The 18,740-nt window shown below is 39.6% G+C and overlaps 1 protein-coding gene across 3 annotated transcripts in view; it reads right to left on the bottom strand.

The window, feature by feature from the left end:
* The window catches only part of MYLK (myosin light chain kinase), a 186,548-nt gene that overhangs the window by 13,681 nt on the left and 154,127 nt on the right, over window positions 1-18,740 (bottom strand). For all 3 annotated transcript variants that reach the window (XM_018911339.3, XM_009087830.4, XM_018911340.3), the window contains 6 exons: window positions 16,160-16,462; window positions 12,529-12,564; window positions 12,336-12,429; window positions 11,166-11,369; window positions 6,792-7,009; window positions 1,314-1,437 (listed from right to left, as the gene is read on the bottom strand). In XM_018911339.3, coding sequence (XP_018766884.3) covers window positions 1,314-1,437; window positions 6,792-7,009; window positions 11,166-11,369; window positions 12,336-12,429; window positions 12,529-12,564; window positions 16,160-16,462 — 979 coding nt within the window. The remainder of the gene's footprint in view (window positions 1-1,313; window positions 1,438-6,791; window positions 7,010-11,165; window positions 11,370-12,335; window positions 12,430-12,528; window positions 12,565-16,159; window positions 16,463-18,740) is intronic.

The following is an 18,740-nucleotide window of genomic DNA, read 5'->3' as shown; positions in this document are numbered from 1 at the left end:
GCGGGCTGCAGGCGGCGCTGCAGCACCGAGCCATTCCCGGCGCCGCCAGCCCGCTCCCGTCCCCGAGCACGGGCGTTTGGCACCGCGCTGCTGCCTGGGTGGGCTGCCGGACTGCAGCTACGGAACCTTCCGAAGGAGCTTTCCAGATCTAGAAAGAAGTGCTTGGGAGTGAATGGAAAATAGAAGTCCTGTAAATAAACTGGCAGAGCGAAGCGACCTTGAAGCGTGGAGTACACTTCACATCTGAAACTGAAGATAACAGAAATATTCCGAGGCTTTGCTGGGAGCAAGAGGGAGTTGATGTGGTCGCTTTTGCGTAGGCCAAGTAAGGAAATTGGGCTGCTTGGTTTGGGAATGAGAAGAGCATGAACAAGTGCAGGCTCATGAGAAAAGCAGGAGTAGAGAACAACTGAGTAAAAGTGAGGCAAACAACTGTGCATTGCCAGGTCAAGGAGCAGGATAGCCACTCTTTAATAATTAAAGGAAAAAAGGTATTGAGAGGAGTCTTTTAAAAGAACCAATGCAAAGCAGATCTGCCACTGACTTACTACTGAAGCTGGAACAAGGGAGAAGGAACCATGCTCCAAACAAAGCTTCTCTTTTCACTTGTTAAATGGCATTGAGTGTGTGAAATCACTGCTGGAAGAAAACCACTTGCTGGTCTAGCATGGAGATACTATTTCCATATACATTTCTCTAGATTCACTGATGTTTAAAAACATGCTGTATCAAATAATATATAAAAAACAAATCTAATACTCAAATATGTAACCAAGAGCTGCAGCCAACCATCTGCTAAAGTGTTTCCACGAGCTTAATCCCTGCTGCTTATAAAATGTATTTATACAATGGCTTGTACTTGATAATAAATAAAAATGCACTGTGAACAGATATGGCAATGCTGGGGTACTTCAGTGTGTCCCACGAGAGCCCAAAATTTCACAAAAGTTTTCTCTCATGGAATAAAATAATTGGAATTATTGGTTATTCATGCATGCTCAAATATTTCTCTTAACATCTGGAAAGGAAAAGCAGTTCAAAGTTAATAATAAAACAGTCATGCTGTCTTTTTAAATGAGATGAAGCATTGCTGGTTTGTGATATAAGAGATACAACAACAAATAGTTGAATTTCCAGAACTGCCAGTTCTGCAGTTTACTAGTTGCACCCTTAAAAGAACAGCAAAGTTTTATTAAATATGCTGGAGATGCAATTTGCAACAAAAAAGGCCTGAAAACTTCAGAAGTTGATGAAAATTTTGTATGTTCAGCAACTGTCAGGATTTGTGAATTCAAGAATAGAAAAGTACTCACAAAATGTAGCAGATAACTCCTATACTCCACATATCTGTTTCATATCCAATCGGTTCATAGTTTATAACTTCTGGAGCCACAAACTCAGGTGTTCCAAAGAGAACTTTCAGAGAGCCTGCATTTTCTGTGAAGAATGAAAGAGAAAACCATTAACTGCTGCATGGAGATTTTTAAAAACCAGTTCTCAGTAACTGGAAAAGCAGATTTGTCCTAATATTTGAGGTTTTGTTAAGGATTTGTATCAGAATAAAAAAGAATAAATGATGCCTGGATTGCTGTTTTCTTAGCTGATGTATGTCTAGCAATAAAGAATTATTTATTAAGCATGCTCAAGCACATACAGCATTGTATAAGGCACATAAGAAGTTTCTGTTGCAAGGAGCTTCCACAAGACCAAATCTATGAAAAAGGAGAGCCATCAGTACTTAATTTGGATTTGCACGTCCTGAAGTAAAAAAGTGATTGAGCCTCCATCCCTTTAGCAGTTTCACAAGAGAACTGTAGCACTCCAGTGTCAGAAAGAAACTACAGTTTTCATAAATTATTGAACATTTATCAAAGCTTGGAGTTCTGCATGTTGTGGTAAAAAGAACCAGTCATGATAAAATTGTAACAGTAAAAAATAACTATTTCAATACAATACTATTTTCTTCTAGTGTAAACAGGAAAGAAAATCAATAGTGGTTTGCATGCCTCTTAAATTTGAAGTGAGGCCAACAGTAAAACAAGAGAAGGAGCAGATGATGTGCACCAGTCAGATCATTACCTCACAGGTAAAACTGAACTTGGGCATGCTCTCAAAACCAGGCTGCCTACAAGCACACCTGTGGTCAAGGGGAAGCACAAATAACCATCTGCTTCAAACTCCTGTTCAGCTGGCCTGTAGCACAGGTATTTTAGATCTGCTCTGCTTAAACACTCTGTGGATGCTTTTAATGTGATGTACAGTGAAGCTACTGCTTCCAATATGAACTGAAAGAATGAGGTCATGAGACATGTGAACTGGCTTGACATTCTTCTTGTGTTGACCCACCAGTATTGCCCTGCTGGAAAACAAAGTGATGGAGGTAAGAGAAAAACCTGTTCATAACCAAGTGCTGCCAGATGATGCTGCCAGTGTGCAAGTGAGTGATGTGTCTACCCTCTAGCACAGTGTGCAACACAGAGTGATTAAGCTAAAAATTCTTAGGCAAATCTCAGTGGGCTCATTTTTATCAATGCTTGTTCTAAACCTGATGGGAAGAAGAAAAGAATAAGCAAGGTCAGGGAAAAAGAAAACTAAGGAATAGTTTAGGTATAGTTTAGGGGAAAAAAGCCCACATCCCAGCAATAGAATTGTATTGTAAAAATATAAAAATGTCAGAATATAAGTTGTGTCTGACTTGAAACAGGCTTGTATTTAGGTTGAGAAACTCGTGTCCAGTCTGCATGTCTGCCTGAACCATCAGTGTATGCCTTCAGTGAGATTCATTGCATTAGGTTTATCTTTTGTGCAAGAGCAGCAGCCAGATTAGGCACAGTAGAATGTCCTAGTGAGGAACCATTGCTCTCCCAAAGAGATTACCATCTAAACAAAACAGATATGGATGGGAAGGCAAACAGATGTAACACATTCCAGTCCTGCTCCTCTTAAGGTTACCAGGAGTGCAGGAATTTGCAGCTCTGCAATCAAGAGAAAAGCTAGAAAATCCTCAAACAACAGCAAGTCAAAGTTTTGAAAAGTCTACAAAAGAAGCAACCTGTCCACAACACTGAATCTGAACAGAATATTTTTATTTACCAGAACTTAATTTATGAAGTTTTGCAACATAAATACTGATCCCAGTACAGACTCCACTCCCAAACTTAGCTTCATTAAAAGCTCTCAAGGCATTTCATGAAATGCAAACACTTGAGCTAGTGCTCTTTTGAGGCTCCCAAATCCCCAACTTAGCAAATGAAATCTGAAACATCGATGGTGTTAATAACTTGCCTAATGATTGAACACCATGCTTGAGGCAACTTTGGAGCACAACCACAACAATTCACTTGAGTTTTGTCAGTTTCTCATTTCAAATGCTGTGACACCCTTTTTTGCTATGGTCAGGTATGGTTATAGTAAATTATTTGCAGAAACCTCATTTTCACACATTTTCTCTGCTCCCACCAATTTTAGAGACAGAAATAGAGAGAAGGATGCCTGGGAGCAGCTGCAGGAAATTACCCAGATCCATGCAAATTTATTACCATCAAGACCCTCCTGCTCTCTGACTGTCCTTTAAAAAGCACATTCAAAAAGTATTGCACAATATCCCTATAGTCACATAACCACATATCCAGAGTTTTCTTACTCCAAAATGTATGATACTTTTTCTAACATGGCATCTAAAATAACTTAGCCTGAAAGCAGGGCAATGTGCTCTCCTCAGTGGCAATGAGGAGTCAGAGATCACCTTCCCTTCTGAAGTGCCAACAGGAAGCCTAAGATCCCATTTTTCCATCTGCCTTCACTTTAAAGTCAACACGAACAATTTTTTTTCAAACTGTCCTTAAAAGAAATTACTGAAATTTATCACATTAAATCTATTTTTTAAAAGCTTCACTGTGATCATCTAAATCTCAGGCTGAGATTTTCACATCCAAGTTTGGAGGCTTTTCTGTGCACTGTGTAAACTACCATGAGCAACTGTGTATGCAAAAGGCTGCTGTATAAAATGTGCTGCCCACAGGTCAGAGAAATGTGGGTTTTTTTTGAAAACATGGCATTTGAGTGCAAGCATACAGTGTGAAACAACTGACATAGCATTTTCTGTGTATAAAAGAAAAAAGAGAGTAAGAGAGTAAGACCCTTTCTATGCAGAAATATGTCAAGTCTTTACCCAGATGTTTACAAGCGTAGTACACAAGTAAGATCTGTGTTTGGATATCCCTTAGTTCAGATAGAAAGCTGACAAGCTAGCTGGAAACTGTTGCTGACACTGTATATAATCAACTGATTAAAAAATATATCTTTACAGTACTCAAAACCCATTCTCTTTCTCCTCAAGAAGTTTATCTTAAACAATTTTCTACATGTGTTCCTCAGCACACCAAAAAAGGTCAGGAAAATATCCCACTGCAGCTTTGGTATTTCCTGACAGTGCAAGGGAACTAATTAGCTGCAGGAGATGACTGCAGAAGGAGCTGATCCTAATATCTTTAAAGCTGATCCAAACACTGAATATTTAGAGGCACTAGTTTGCATTAGTTACAAAAAGTTAAATCTCAGAGGTTGAAGTGCAAAATCAGGCACTGCTTCCTTCAGCAATCCCTTGGCTGAGAAGTTTCTGCTCAGTCAGGTTCAGGTCTGAGCTGAAGGGTGAGGCTCCAATCCCACATCTATCAATGTCAAAGTGAATTTGACAAGCAATTTCAAAGTCACAAAGCTTGAAGGAACACAAGGAGGAGGAATGTGCCCTCAGTGCACCACATAAGACAACTGGCAAGAAGCAGGCATTAGTGAAGTTTTTTTAGCTATTTCTCTTAGTAAATGAAACAGTAGAAGTTGCTTTCTGCTCTTGGAACTGAAATGTTACAATTGTTTTTTGCAATTAAAACAGTGCTTATGCTTGCTGGGCATTGAATGGAAAGGACCTTTCTCTTCCTAGGGAATGCCACCCACGATGGAGTTACCCAGAATGGCAGGCTGATGAATAGCAAATACCTACAATGGAACCTGGCAAGAATTAGCAGCATATTAAACCGAATGAATGTACAGTGCTGTAAAATCAGAATCAGCATTACTGCCCACAGCTGTCATCCTTCTACATTGAAAGAAGTTATCTGGAGTTTAGAGATTTCCTACCTATGGCATGACTGGAGCAGCTCACAGGCTGCTGTCAGCCATGCCTGCACTGTGATGCCACAAGATTACCAGAAAATTGAGAAAGTGGTGGATGTGAACAGGATCTTCTGTTTGCTAAATGTGGGTTCAACTGTGGTCTGAAGTTAAAAAGGTAGCTGAAGAAGTTTCTATAAAAAGGCCATTCCATGTTTACTTTATATCTCTTGTTGATGAAATCCACTCAGTGCAGCAGTATATGTACAGTTTTCAGGCTGACAGCTGGAACATCATGGGCTGAAATCTTTCCCACACATCTCACACAAAAATACCAGCACTGGAACTTAGTTAACAGTTCATCTGTTTCCTGAACAAGAACTAAATCAGTTCATGTTCCCAGAACACTACTGGCTCTATATTGGTGAAGGAACAGAAATGGCAGTGATCTTGACCAAGATTCATTTAATACACTTTTGGAGCAGATCATCATCTAAAATTCTTCAAAGCAGACTTTTTTTCCCTTATTTATTGAACAAACCATTCCTAGTTTGTTTTAGTAAAACTATATTCTTGGGAATGCAGTAGTCTGTTACTTAAGTGTTAAAAGAAGTAGGATGAGCTGCATTTAGGCAGATAACAAAAGGTAGATGGTAGTATTTCACTTGTACTCTCTCAAAACTCATTATTTACTTTTAAATAAGTACTTAAAAATTTTAAATTAATATGTTTTCAAAGAGGGAAGGCAAAAGATTTCAAGCAAGAATCCAGCTGTGGACCCTGTTACATAGAGAGTAGGAATTCATATAAGTTGTCCCAATCAATTAATGTCAGGGCAACCACAAATCTCAGCTCTCCCAATGTAACAGGTTCAAAAACTATTTTTCTTCCTTCTAATTCCTGCAATGATTTTTATTTCTTTTGAGAAAGAAATAAGATAAAATAAGATCAGTGTGGGATGCTGGTATTGTTTAACACTGAAAATACAACTGGAGGGCTGATTTTTAGAGCTGAAAAATATGAAGACAAGAACCTCTGAAGGTCTTTGGCTTTCAAGTTGCAGATCATGTTGGAAGCTTAGACCAACATGAATGATAGAAAGCAGCTAAACTGCAGCGTAGGAAGAGGAAGGGCTTGTCAAATGCAATTTCCCCTTGATGCATTATTTTTAAGTACTGCTATTACACAGCTCTTTACAGAATTCCTCTTATGTTTAACATGTATGACAATATCCTGCTGTTCAAGATAAGAAATGATAAAAATGACAGGAAAATGTAAAATTACTGTAATTATCTGAAAGGCTTCTAGACCATCGCCTTAATTTCTGCTGTTAAAAAAGTTTCAAGGATTTGTAGTATTCATGAAGTATTTAGCTAGAGAGTTAGTGCTTTATGGTACCAAATGTAAATATTTCTTAATATTAGTATTACTGTGTATTTTAGGTGGAATCTACAGGGATATCCTGCTGTGGGAACAGATAGATTCTGTACACCCCACTGCAAACTCCTCTTGAAGATGAGGTGCCCTACTCTCATTCTTGAGTGTCTTCTTTGTCCCTTTTCTATTTTTTCCAGAAATATTTATAGGAAACATACATGTACTCTCTATATAATAGGTAGCATGAATTACTGCTGGTCCTGCCCTTTCCCCCATGATACTGAAATAGGCAGAGAATTCATTACCCAATCTTCTTGCGAGACCAAAGTCAATGAGTTTGATGCTGGTACCAGTCTTGTTGACACACATAATATTTTCTGGCTTCAGATCCAAGTGGACAATACCCTGCTTATGAATGTATTGAACTCCTTCTGAAATCTGCTTCATGTATTTAATGCACTCTCTCTCTGTCAGTTCAAAGTCTTCATCAATGATCCGTTCAAAGAGTTCTCCTCCAGAAACCCTATGAAAGACAGAATAAAAAGAGACTTCTGTAATGTTCATTTGGGGAATAATCAGGCTTTCTTTTCACAGCAATACAGAGAGTTCCAGCTTGCAGCAGTCACTTCAGGATGCAATCTGTGTTTTATAATGACATTTTCCCTAGACACAAGGGTCACATGGGAAGAATCCCATCTTTGTGTGGTATAAATCAATAGATGTTTTCTCTTCTGAATCTGTGTTGCAGGTGAGGACTGTGAAACACCAATGCTGTTATTCCAGGCAGGAGGGGTTTACATCCTGCCTCTAGGACTGTGTCACCTGCAGCTGACAGTGGAGTGTGTGCTCTGTGACTGCCACCCTGCAGACACGTGCTCGTAGCACTGCTCCCAACTCTGAGCACACACTTCTCACTTCTCCCTTCCCTCCTATGATCCAGCCCTGCACAAGTGCAGATAACATAATTTAGAAATAAAACTAAAATACATGGAATGGGTCCCAGGGAAAGAGGACAAAATTGCAAGCAGATGAGCAAAAATTTAGGAAGAAGAGAGACTGAGAGTGACTAAGGCTGAAGGAGGAAGAATTCTGATGGTATGGTTAACTGGAATGCAAAGCTCAGAGGGTAAATTACTGACCCAAGTGAGCTCAGAGGGAATTTCCTCCTCAGCCATGACAGGAGAAGGATATAACCCACAACACTTTCTGTGCTGGTATTTTTAGCTGAGCCCTGATCACACTCCTTGTAGGTCAATTCCATTTTAATGCTAATTTAGGATGTGAAATAATTGTCCTTTCCAGGGTACCTTCTCCTGGATTGAACTGTTCGTGCAACTGAAGTGGGACATTTTTAACCTAGATTTAATAAAGCATAATTTAAGTTGTGGCTTACTGGGTTTGGTAGGTTTTTTCGTTCTGTTTTTGTTTGAGTTTGTGTTTTGTTTTGTTCCTTTGGAATTTTTTTGTTGATTTTATTTTGTTTTTAAATTTTGATTAATCACTCAATGGTTTATCTGCTTGCATCCAAAGATGGGAAATACTTTTTTCTTTCTGTGGGTGAATGACGCATAGAGAAAGGAGCACATAGTGAAGAGCAGCTTTGCTTTTAGAAATTAAACACACCATGGTCTTTATTTGGTTTTATATTTTGCAGCGTTCGTGGTTATTGCCAAATGCAATTGCACATTGCAGTTACAGAAGGAAAACACGCAACTGAAAGGCAGCCTTGCCATGTTTGCAGGTTGCCAGATACATGGCTACATCCCCCATGAACCAAACTGAATTTGAAACATCTGAAGTTCTGGATGCATTTCTTGCTTTGGCTATAAAATTTCAGAAAATATGTCATTAGAAAGGCTATTGCAGTTTCCTGTGAGTATGAAAATAGTAAGAAGAGCATGTGCTTGACAAAGTGAGAGGTTATGTTGGATTAGAGCACATTTGTAACATAAAGCAATAGTATTGCCAAACCTGTTGAATAAACATGCAGGGATCTAGTGTGTTGTTGCTTTGCTAAGACATTGACCAGTATGGGTGTTTATGAAAACATCTGCAGGCAAAATGTTTGCATGTGGAGTACTCTGCAATTCCAAATAATCATCCTCATACTAAAATGCACCAGTTGTTTCTGACTGTTTAACGCAGATAGTGACGACTTATTTGTACTATAAAAGTGCCACCCTTCTCAGATCCCTAAAGGGAACACTTTTCAGAAGTTGTACCATTGTCTCAAGCCTCACTTTATAGTACATTTCTGTAAATAAACCACTGTTAATACACCTGCCTGCTGTTTTTACCACGGGAGCTCTCAACACCCTGGTAGCAATGGTAGATTAAACTGCAATGCATTTATGGGATGAATACTCTTGCATTTATATCAGGAGCCAAATCCAGTTTGATTTTTGCCAGGTTAAGAAGCTGCATAAAATCAATGTGAATGAGGTTCTACACATACACAGGAGGAGAAGTTGGCTTTCTTCAGTCACAACTAGTTCAGAATCCAAATCCCTATTTTTTCTGGATTCTCCTCTTTTCAGTCTTCTCTACATGAGTCATATAGGAAAATATTCTATTTATGGAATCACAGAATACTCATCTAAGGTTTTGGTCCAGTAGGAACAGTGAGAAGAATCTACCTTGGAGTTGCCCAGGCAAGCACTCAACTGCATTTTTAAAAATCTACCTTAGAAAAAAATAAAAAACCCAATTAACTTGTACTAGCTTAAATCACATCAAATGATAGAAAATAGTGCTGACATTTTGCTCCAATAATCTTAATTTGCAATACAATAATCTCCTTTGGTTCTATGTCAAAATAAACTGACTATCTGAAGTATATAAAACTTCAAGACACTTAACCCCCAGTGCTGAATTAAAGTGACAACATGCTACTATTTTCAGATTTACTTATTCCACTGAGATTTTTACAGTGTAACCAGTATGTTCCTATATTTGAAAAGGAAACGCCTGAGATTTGCATCTGACTTCCAGTAAATGTTAGATGGAATGGTTTCCAGGCAAGAGCATATCATTATAGTGTTTAATTTAAATGTAATAATAAAAAAACCTGATTTTATTTTGAATATGAAATCAAATCATATAAAATAGTGTAATGAGAAATACTAAAAGCAGAGAGTATGAAGTTTAAAAGGTTGCAGGAAAGGTATGGGAATAAAATTAAAATGAACAATTTAGAATAAAGAACAGGAAGAAAAATCACAGGGTGCTTCTCATCAATTTGAGTAGAAGGGGAGTTCCTAAATGCCAGTCACTGCTAAAATCTGATTTAAAGCAGACCAATTGCAAGTGAGCTTGATTTATTTGAAATCCATGCATTTAAACTCTGATGGAAATGAAACAAACAGCTTGGATTGTAATAACTTCTAAAGCTATTTCCCACAACTTCTTTGATATGCAAAGAAATATTATTATAATTAATTGCTACAGCAGAAATGATCCCTTGGAGGCTCTTTATCAATACAGGTGCAGCTGCTGGGCTGGGATTGTGTCAGCTGGGTAACATGACAGCAGAGAGGCTACCAAGTCACCTGACACAAGGTGCCACACCAGCTCCTCACTGCCCAGACCTGCTCTGCTGCTGCTCCACGCAGTGGAAATGTTGGGGGGGCTCAAAAACCAGGGAAGGTTTTCACCCCAAACTAAAACCACATCCTACTGAGGTTGGGTGACAAAACTACTTCAAATTTGATTGCAGTTTTCTACATTTTTAAAGAGTAAACCCGCTTTGCTGTCAGGGGGAACTAATGGAATGTCAAGCCATATGCTATTCCAGACTCTTTCTACTTCTCCCTGTTTTCCATTAGGTCTGCCAGCTCTCAGTTCCAAGCTAAGTAGGGTTCCCTTCCCTCACCATCAGCAGTTTGCTCAACTGCTCAATTCAAAAATAAAAACACCTTCCTGCACATAAGTTCCAGGGCTGTAAAATCCCATCTCTGAAATATGCCAGTGCAGTAGTAGTTTGCACATAATCTAAGCAAGTGCCAAGGAAGCAAAATAGACATATAGTCTCTTTTTGACTCAAACAATTTATGTCTTACTTAGAACTTCCAGCCAGAAAAAAAACCTGCTTGTCCTTGCATCAGAGAGTGCATGAAGTTGATGTGGCAGCAGAACTAAAGTAACTTTTTGGGAAAAACATCAGCACAGATCAGGATTTAATTTTCTTTCCAGTTGATACTGCCACATTAAGCAGGTGCATTATGGATGATATAAATATTGCTCATGTTGGCTATTATTGTTTGTGAAGACCGTTCAAGTCGTGTTTAGAACTGCCTAAAGTAAAAGAAGTTCTCCTCCTTAAACATATTTTAGGTTCTAAATGAAAGTCCAAAATGCAGCTAACTTTGTTCTCACCTCTCCCAAGTGGGCAATAAGAGTAAAGCTGCAAACCCCCACCACATGTACTTTAAGAAACAAGCAAACTAGACAGTAACAACTGTAGCAGATTTTGACTGATTTTAAAAATATGAACACAGATTCACTTACACTGTTTAAACAAATTGGATAAATAATTGGAAAAACTTGCAAGATCTGAAAACCATCCAGGCTCTGCAAATCCTGAAGGGTTGGACAGTCTTGTGTCTATAAGTTGCTACTTTTGTACACACAACTATTTTCAACATTATTAACTTTGTCAGTGTGCTCTGCTTTATACTTACATTTCCAAAACCATAACGATGTTGGCTTTTTCTTCAAAGGCATCTACACATTGAACAAGTTTTGGATGATGTAGGCAGTTCATGATGCTGATTTCTTCCCTTATATTTTCTTTTTCCTTAGCAGAATATGCTTTGAAAAATTTTCCTGCCCAAACTTTTCCATTCTTCTTTTCAACAAGCCTGAAGACTTGTCCAAATTTTCCCCTGAAAATATATAACTATTTCCATAAAATGTTTTTGTAATATAGGGGCCACCACAAATAGCAACAATTTACTAAATATTCCAGCACAACCATTCCATTCTGAAATTAAAATGTTTTAGTATCAAGCATTATTCTATACTGATCTGCAAAAGCTTTTGAATGAATACCATGTTTAGGATACTCTGCCATTCCAGTTAACAAGTCTTGTATCGGAGGGTTCAAAAATTGGGACTCCTACCAGGCTTTAATTCAGGTCTTTCTGCACACAGTTTTCTACAGGCCACACACCTCTGAAGATGGGACATCTCAGGTACAGGATTTAGGTGAAATCAGAATCTGAATGCTCAAGGCTTCAGTACTATTGTTTCCCTTTGCTTTAATGTACAATTCTACCTCTGTGTTACACTTCCCAGGGTTTGTTCACGGCAGCACAGAGGATCCCCCGGCCTTCAGCGCCGATCACTGAAGGATTATCATGGCCTGCAGTTCACACCACCACGAGCTGGGGCCCTGAGAAACACAGCCAGGCTAATCACTGACCTTCTCTCAGCAATAGTATTATTGCTCTTGGGATTATGGCCGCTGTCAACAGAGATTCCAGCCCGTGGGCAGGATAATCCTATTACCACTAATGGATATAATGGAAATGCAAGTACACAATGTGTACTTCTTTTTTCAGATAGCTTTTAGGACATTGAAAAACGAATGAATCCTCCAGCTTTGTTCATATGTGGGCTCCATTTGCCAGAAATACATGTAGTGCCTATTTAAAATTATCAGTTAATAGGAGCAAAGGCTCTTTATGGAGTGGAAGCCAAAATACGTTGAAAACTATTTTTACTGCAACAAAGGAGCCCAACTGGGAGTTTAAAGTGCAAGACAGTCAAAGAATAAATGCACATGATCTTCATAACTGGCTGGTAGCCTTGAAAATTGTGTGTCTTCAAAAGCACAGCCCAGTACTTACGATCCCAGTCTTTCTTCGATGTTGTAGACATCTGACACCTTCTGTTCAGTGTTGATTGTAACTGTCCGATATTCCACCTCTGTTTCTTTCTCCTCTACAAATAAGCATTAAGGACCATGATTATGAACCTCCAGAAAACGTGAATGAAGGACACAAATTTTTATTTGTCCTGTTTAAAACATGCACTTCTTACCATCGTCAGATAGCTCTGCTTCATCCTCTTTAGGTTCTGTGATGAAAATAAAAAGACATGAATAGCTATTTTATATGGGATATGGCACTCATATAAGATATTCAAAGTGACATGGATTATTCAAAGTGACATGGAAAACTGATAGACCCTATGGCAAAACAGCAAAAAGCAGTCAGGGAGTTTGTGCATTAACTTCACAATTAAAATCTCTTCACCACTTCTTCATCACTATTGACTATCCAGTCACAATCTAGTCACCATTTCCGAATAAATCACATTTCTGTAGTTTGCAGTACCTTTCAATTATACCTGCCTATGAGAAACATCAGCATACTGCATCAGTTCACAGTAATCTAATAAATACCTTTAGAATGCCTCAGGGAAATCGAAAACAAATTAAAAATATCAAAATCAATAATACTTCTTGTTTCATGACATTTTTTTCTTGGCTTTGATGTGCCTTTTTTGAATTGTGAATCCAAAAGTTAGGCAAGTATGTAGATGAAAAGATTCCCTGCAAAGCATCCAGACAAACTTTTCAGACTCAAAATACTGAGAAAATCTGAACAGCATGCATTCCCCTGAGCATGGCTGAATTCTGTAATCATTGAGGTTCAAAAGGAGCCTCAGTTCTGCAGGCAGACTCAAAGACAGGGGAACCCAGTGACCTAAGTCAGAGTAAAAGCTGGCCTGAGGGTCCTGATTTTAGTTTCTAATTTTCATGTACATGAACTGCCTGTAGCACTGCTTTTTGCCTGCAGGTATGACGGGAAAGGGGCTTAGCTGGGATGTTGTTATACATTCCTAACACCACTTGGGCTTGCTCCTAAGACCTGTGGCTGTGACCACGGGTGATTTCAGAAACTACAAAGTCTGTCTGTTACATAATGACCTGTTAATTCTCCTGTATCTGCTGAAGCTGCACTTGGCCATCATGGGGTGCAAGCCTAACCAAGGGATTTATCCCCCCTGTGTCAGCAGATCTCTGTTATTAAATTAATGCAGTACTCTGGGTGCTGTTAGGTGCTTCAGAGCACAGAGCTGGATGCAGAGGATGACCAGAAAACAACAGAAATAAAGGGTGCAGGGGGAGCAGATATCTGGTCTGAGGCATCAGCCTTTCACATCCTACACAAATGCTGCATCTGTGTGCTGGTAGCAAAGCCAATCAAATAGATAAAGTCTGTTGCTAAAGTCTTCCTCTCTTTTTTGTCTTGAATATGCAAGGGAGCTGCAACCCTTGCATACTCTGGCACAGCAGAGTTGGTTTGCAGAGATCTACCAGAAGAGCAGGGAGGGAAGGGAGCCTTCCCCACCCAGGGTAGCTGTTCTCAGACCTTCCTCAGCTACAAACCACTCCTGCACAGAGCACATAACATTTTCCTCCCCTTTTAAGGGCTGTGTAAGGGAGCTGCTCCCAGCCAGGCTGCCAGTAGGTAATGTCTGCCAAATACTGCTCAGACAAGGAGTCAGTGCCCGGTTCTGCAGCACTGCATTGAAGCCACAGAACAGGAACAGTTTGGTCCACCTGTGGAAGCCTAAATTATCTAAGTGGTACATATCTGATCTTGGTAAGTGCTGAGCAGCTGTGCTAAAACCTTTCTCGGAAGTGAGTCAACAGTACCAAATTCTCCTCAAACATGGCAATGCACGCTTTAATCTGTTGAGACTTACAACCTTATTTTAGTTTTCTTCAAATGCACTGTGAAAATTTAGCCATGCCTTTCTTCACTAAGATCATACTGACATTGCTAATATGTGCTGGCCACATCAGTATGAAAATCAGTAATAAGACTTCCTGGCAGCCTAGAAAATCCCTAGTTACTCATCTAAGTTCACAAAAGTGGCAGCTTAAAGTCCTGACTTTGACAGGTGCTGAACACATGTATTTTCCACTGCCTTTAATTAAAGCACCAGTTATATTCTCACACTTGAAAAATCACACTTTAAATGATTTGCTCTTTTTCCACACTATCTGCAAAATCAAGAATTGAAATCAATAAGCCCTAGAATTGAGAACACAAAGACAACCTCCTCCCTCCTGCAAACAGAACATATTTTCTTTTTGCTCAAAACAACTTTTTTGTTGTTTTTTTTTTTCTTTTTAATGTGTATTGCAAAGACTCATACACTTTCTAGCCTTTTGTACTAAATCTATGTAAGAAAATGCTCAGACTTAAAATGGAAAAATAACTTGTTTGCTTTGGTCCAGTATAGGTAGTGGTTGCTCTAGGAAAAACATAGAGAAGATTCAGGTCTCTAGCCCTAGAAGGTGTTTGTCCTGCAACTAAAGAAAGAGGGCATTAAAACACAGGGAATTTTATTATGAAGAGCCAATACCATCTAGCTTCCTTTCAATTTTATTGCTACTCCTAATGTTATTTTCCCCTCTTTGAAGAGAAGGTGCATCTTGATTTAGATTGGTTTTAAATCCTGCAAATAGAGGGAAGTGATTCCTCAGCATGCACCCAATTTAGCACTTGAAGAGAAATATGATTTACTTTACACAGTTGTCTGATGCTGCATCACTTTGCTGTCATTTTGTCATCCTTTACCAATAAAAGATAACTTCACAAGGGTTATGTGGAATACTTCAAGCTCCAAAGCCCTGCACACATAAATGAAGAGGGAGAAATACAACACACAGTGTACTCCTCAAAGACAGGAAAAATGGTAAAATTTGTTATTCCCGGTCTGGGCTTTTTGGTAAGGTGACTATCAAAGTAATCCTTGCACAGTAGGTAGATGGAGGTGTGCACAAAAATATGTAGTCCCTTTCTGGTTTTGAAAAATAATGCCGAGATTTGTGTGTTTCAAATTTTGTACCAGTTCCTGAATAATTTCTACAATGATCGAACTCTCCCTATTAGTCCTTTAAGAAGATCTTAAACAAAAATTAAGAAGTAAAATATACAGAGAAATATTTTTAAAAGTACATGCAACTCTAACAAAAAACCCTAAAAAATATTTTGGCACCCTTAATGCTGCAAAACCAACACGCTAAGTAGGACAGCCTTGAATTCATGGGCTGGTTGTACTAGGGGACACAGGACTGAGGTACACTATCATGCTGGGATTGAAAGCATGGGAAATACAGCTAGCTGCAAGGTGCCAGTTCATTTTCTGCTGCATATTCTGTGCTTGGCTAGCAGCAAGCACATTCATTATTTCCAAGAGCAAATTTGGGATAGTGTTTATGGTTGGTTTTTCCATGGTGTGTCCAGTATAAACTATAATGAATCCACTGGCATATTTCAGGTAAGCTACCAACCATCATTTTCCAACTGGGCATGGACTGAATGTGTAACATCTGTTAAAGGTTTAATTTCCCATTACCTGTGCACTGAACTGCAGAACTTGTTCAGCCAGCACTCATCCAGCAAGCCAGAATGAGAATTAGTGCTTGCTTTCACAAGGCAGGGATTTGGGATCCCTGAAGCCAAGTTTCCACACTGCAAGTATGCAAAACTGATGTGCTCAGACCCCCAAATGAAGTCTGTGAAGGACCTGAGCACAGTTACAGCCACAGAGACATGTGGGAAGGAGGGTGTGCAGCTCTCTGGCCTCCGTAAGGAACTCTTGAGGAAGAGTCCAGTTGAATTGAGATGTTTTTTATCTTGTAAGAACTTACCTTCTTGTTTCTCTCCAACCTTTACCAGCTCAGACTCTTGGCTGGGCTCGCTGATGCCGTAGACGTTTGCAGCTCGCACGCGGAATTTGTACTCGCGGTCAGGCTGCAGGTCCTGCACGTTGAAGGAGGTGCTGCGGCAGGTGGTGAGGTCTGTCCATTTGTTGTCCACCGAGTTCCAGATCTCCACCGTGTAGGACTGCACGGCGCTGCCGCCATCGTAGGAGGAGCCGTACCACGAGAGCGTGAGGGAGGAGCTCCGGATGTCCGACGCACAAGGAGTTCCGGCAGGTGGGTCTGGTTTATCTGCAGAAATGCACACAATGCACACCGTGAGGAGCAGACAGAACTTCAGCAGGGTATTCCCGGCCCTTCTCTTTCCATTCCATTGCTCTGTTTCACAGTATCATTATAGAAACTGTGGAGACTAAAACCAGTCCTAGCTATGCCTGCAATCTCCCACAATGGTGCAAAGCACTCCTTGGTGATCTTCCTTAGAGGATCACCCCTGCAACAGTCCCATTGCTGTGATGTGCTTTCTTCAGCTCCCTTCATCTGCTTCCACACTTCAGGGCCACTGCTCACCTTTCACAGCCTCAGAAAGTGCCACTCATCCAAGTACACCTGGGTAGCAGAAATAGAGGAACCATTTTGCTGGCATGGAAGCAAGGCCTTGAAGGGTGACAGGTCTATCTGCCAACAATTTAGTGAACAAATTCATCTATGTGAAGTTTTTTGGAAATCTAGCGCACTTTTTGGGAAGAAGGAGTTCAATTTAGAATATATAATTTAAATAGTGAGATTTTAAAAATCTCATATGCCTTTTGGAAATTGTTCAGGAAGTGGAAGATAGAAACTTCTGTATTTCCTCAGTTAGAGGATTGCTACTGAAGTCCTTATTTAGATGAGTAGAACCAGTATCACCAGAACCTGGTGTGCAGATGTGCAGCCAACTATGCAAATACCTGAGAAAAGACAACAGCCTTGCAGTTAAATGACTATTTCAAGATTTAGTAGAATTATTAATTATTTAAATTAATGTTCTTCTAAGACAGAAAAACGATGACTTTTAGAATAATTTGCTAGAAAATAACTGTGGAATTTAAGCACTTCAAAAGACTTTTAAGGGAACAATAGCTTCTCTGGAAATAATCCTCTCAGAAATAATCTAGCAAAACCTACAAACTAATGATGATGTTGATATGGATGAACTAGTCGCCAAAGGTTGAAAGAGAAATAAAAGGATGGGATAAATGAGAGAAGAGGAAAACAAAAAGGATAGAAAGTGTGAGATGCTACAAACAGTGGTTACACTGAACATGGACTGATAAATCCTGTCCCAATTTGCTTTTCAAGCTGCTAACAGACATAAGCACTTTCTCTGTAGGAAAGGCAGAGCTGACAAAGCAGCCAAAAAATACTGCCACTTTCTCAGAAATAAAAACATCCAAATGCTGGGGGAAGCTGTTGTGGACTTTGATCAAAGCCTCACTGTGACAGACTGTATCCCTCTATACTCAAATTATCATTCCTTGGAAAATGACTGAGCTGACAGAAATAGCCACAATTTGTCAGAAACATGCCTTTGGTTCTTGGACAGAGGAACCTCTACTCTGACTCCTGTGGTTTAACTCATAGAGAGGGAAATTAGGACAGTCTAATCTGATCAAGATAGTTAAGTATCAGTTCACTTTTTGGAAGAGTGCAAACTTCATTGCCTAGTGACTTCCCTGAAAAAAAATTTTAGTTCAGTTGCGATGAAATATCTATCTCCCTCCACAACTTAAACATATTAGATGCTATATAAATAGAAATTTTCAAGTATGAGGGAAAAGACTGAGAGGGAGGAAGGGAGGTGGACACTGAGTATGCCACTGCATTCAGTATGAGAACCCCCAGGTGGAAGAAAAACTGCCAGAATCAAGATTATCTTTGTTCATTTTGGCAACACTTAAAACACCGTTCCACTAGGAGTCATCATTATACAGCACATGTTTTGTTAAACACATGTCAGAGACCAGATGTCCTTAACCTCTGGAACAGCTTATTGTCCTGCTTAGTGGTCACATTTTACTCACCTCATTTTCTGGCAGAATGGAAGGGGCTATTAGCAAGCATGAATTTATAGAGTAGATATATAATGAACTGAATCACAGAGGACTTACATGATTTGTCTAAGCTTAGAAAGAGAGATTGTAGCCAAAATGAGAACTGAGTCTTGATCTCCTGGTGCCCAAACAGCAGCACCCCTCTTCCCTGTACTGGTCCTGTCCCAGCCTCCCTGGAGTTGCAAGAAGTGAGGATTCAGTGTCCACACCATTTGCAGTATCAGCATGCTTGTACCATACCCATAGCAGCCATCAGAGAGCTGCTGGCATGGCACACATGGATTGGATGATTTTAGTCAGACAGTGGCAGCAGCATCTTCTTTTCACTGAAACTTGTGATAACAAGTTTCAGTAACATGCAGACCTTGCTGGGAATGATTCTCTGTCCTTCTCAAAATCTTTACAGGAGCGGAATATTCAGCCCTCTGCCTTGTTTTCCTCCTATGTAACCATCACTGCATCATTTCAAAATGCAG

This window comes from Serinus canaria, chromosome 7 (assembly GCF_022539315.1).
Source record: "Serinus canaria isolate serCan28SL12 chromosome 7, serCan2020, whole genome shotgun sequence".
Lineage (NCBI taxonomy): Eukaryota > Metazoa > Chordata > Aves > Passeriformes > Fringillidae > Serinus > Serinus canaria.
The sequence above is the reverse complement of the archived record's forward strand: the minus strand, read 5'-3'. Positions and strand labels throughout refer to the sequence as shown.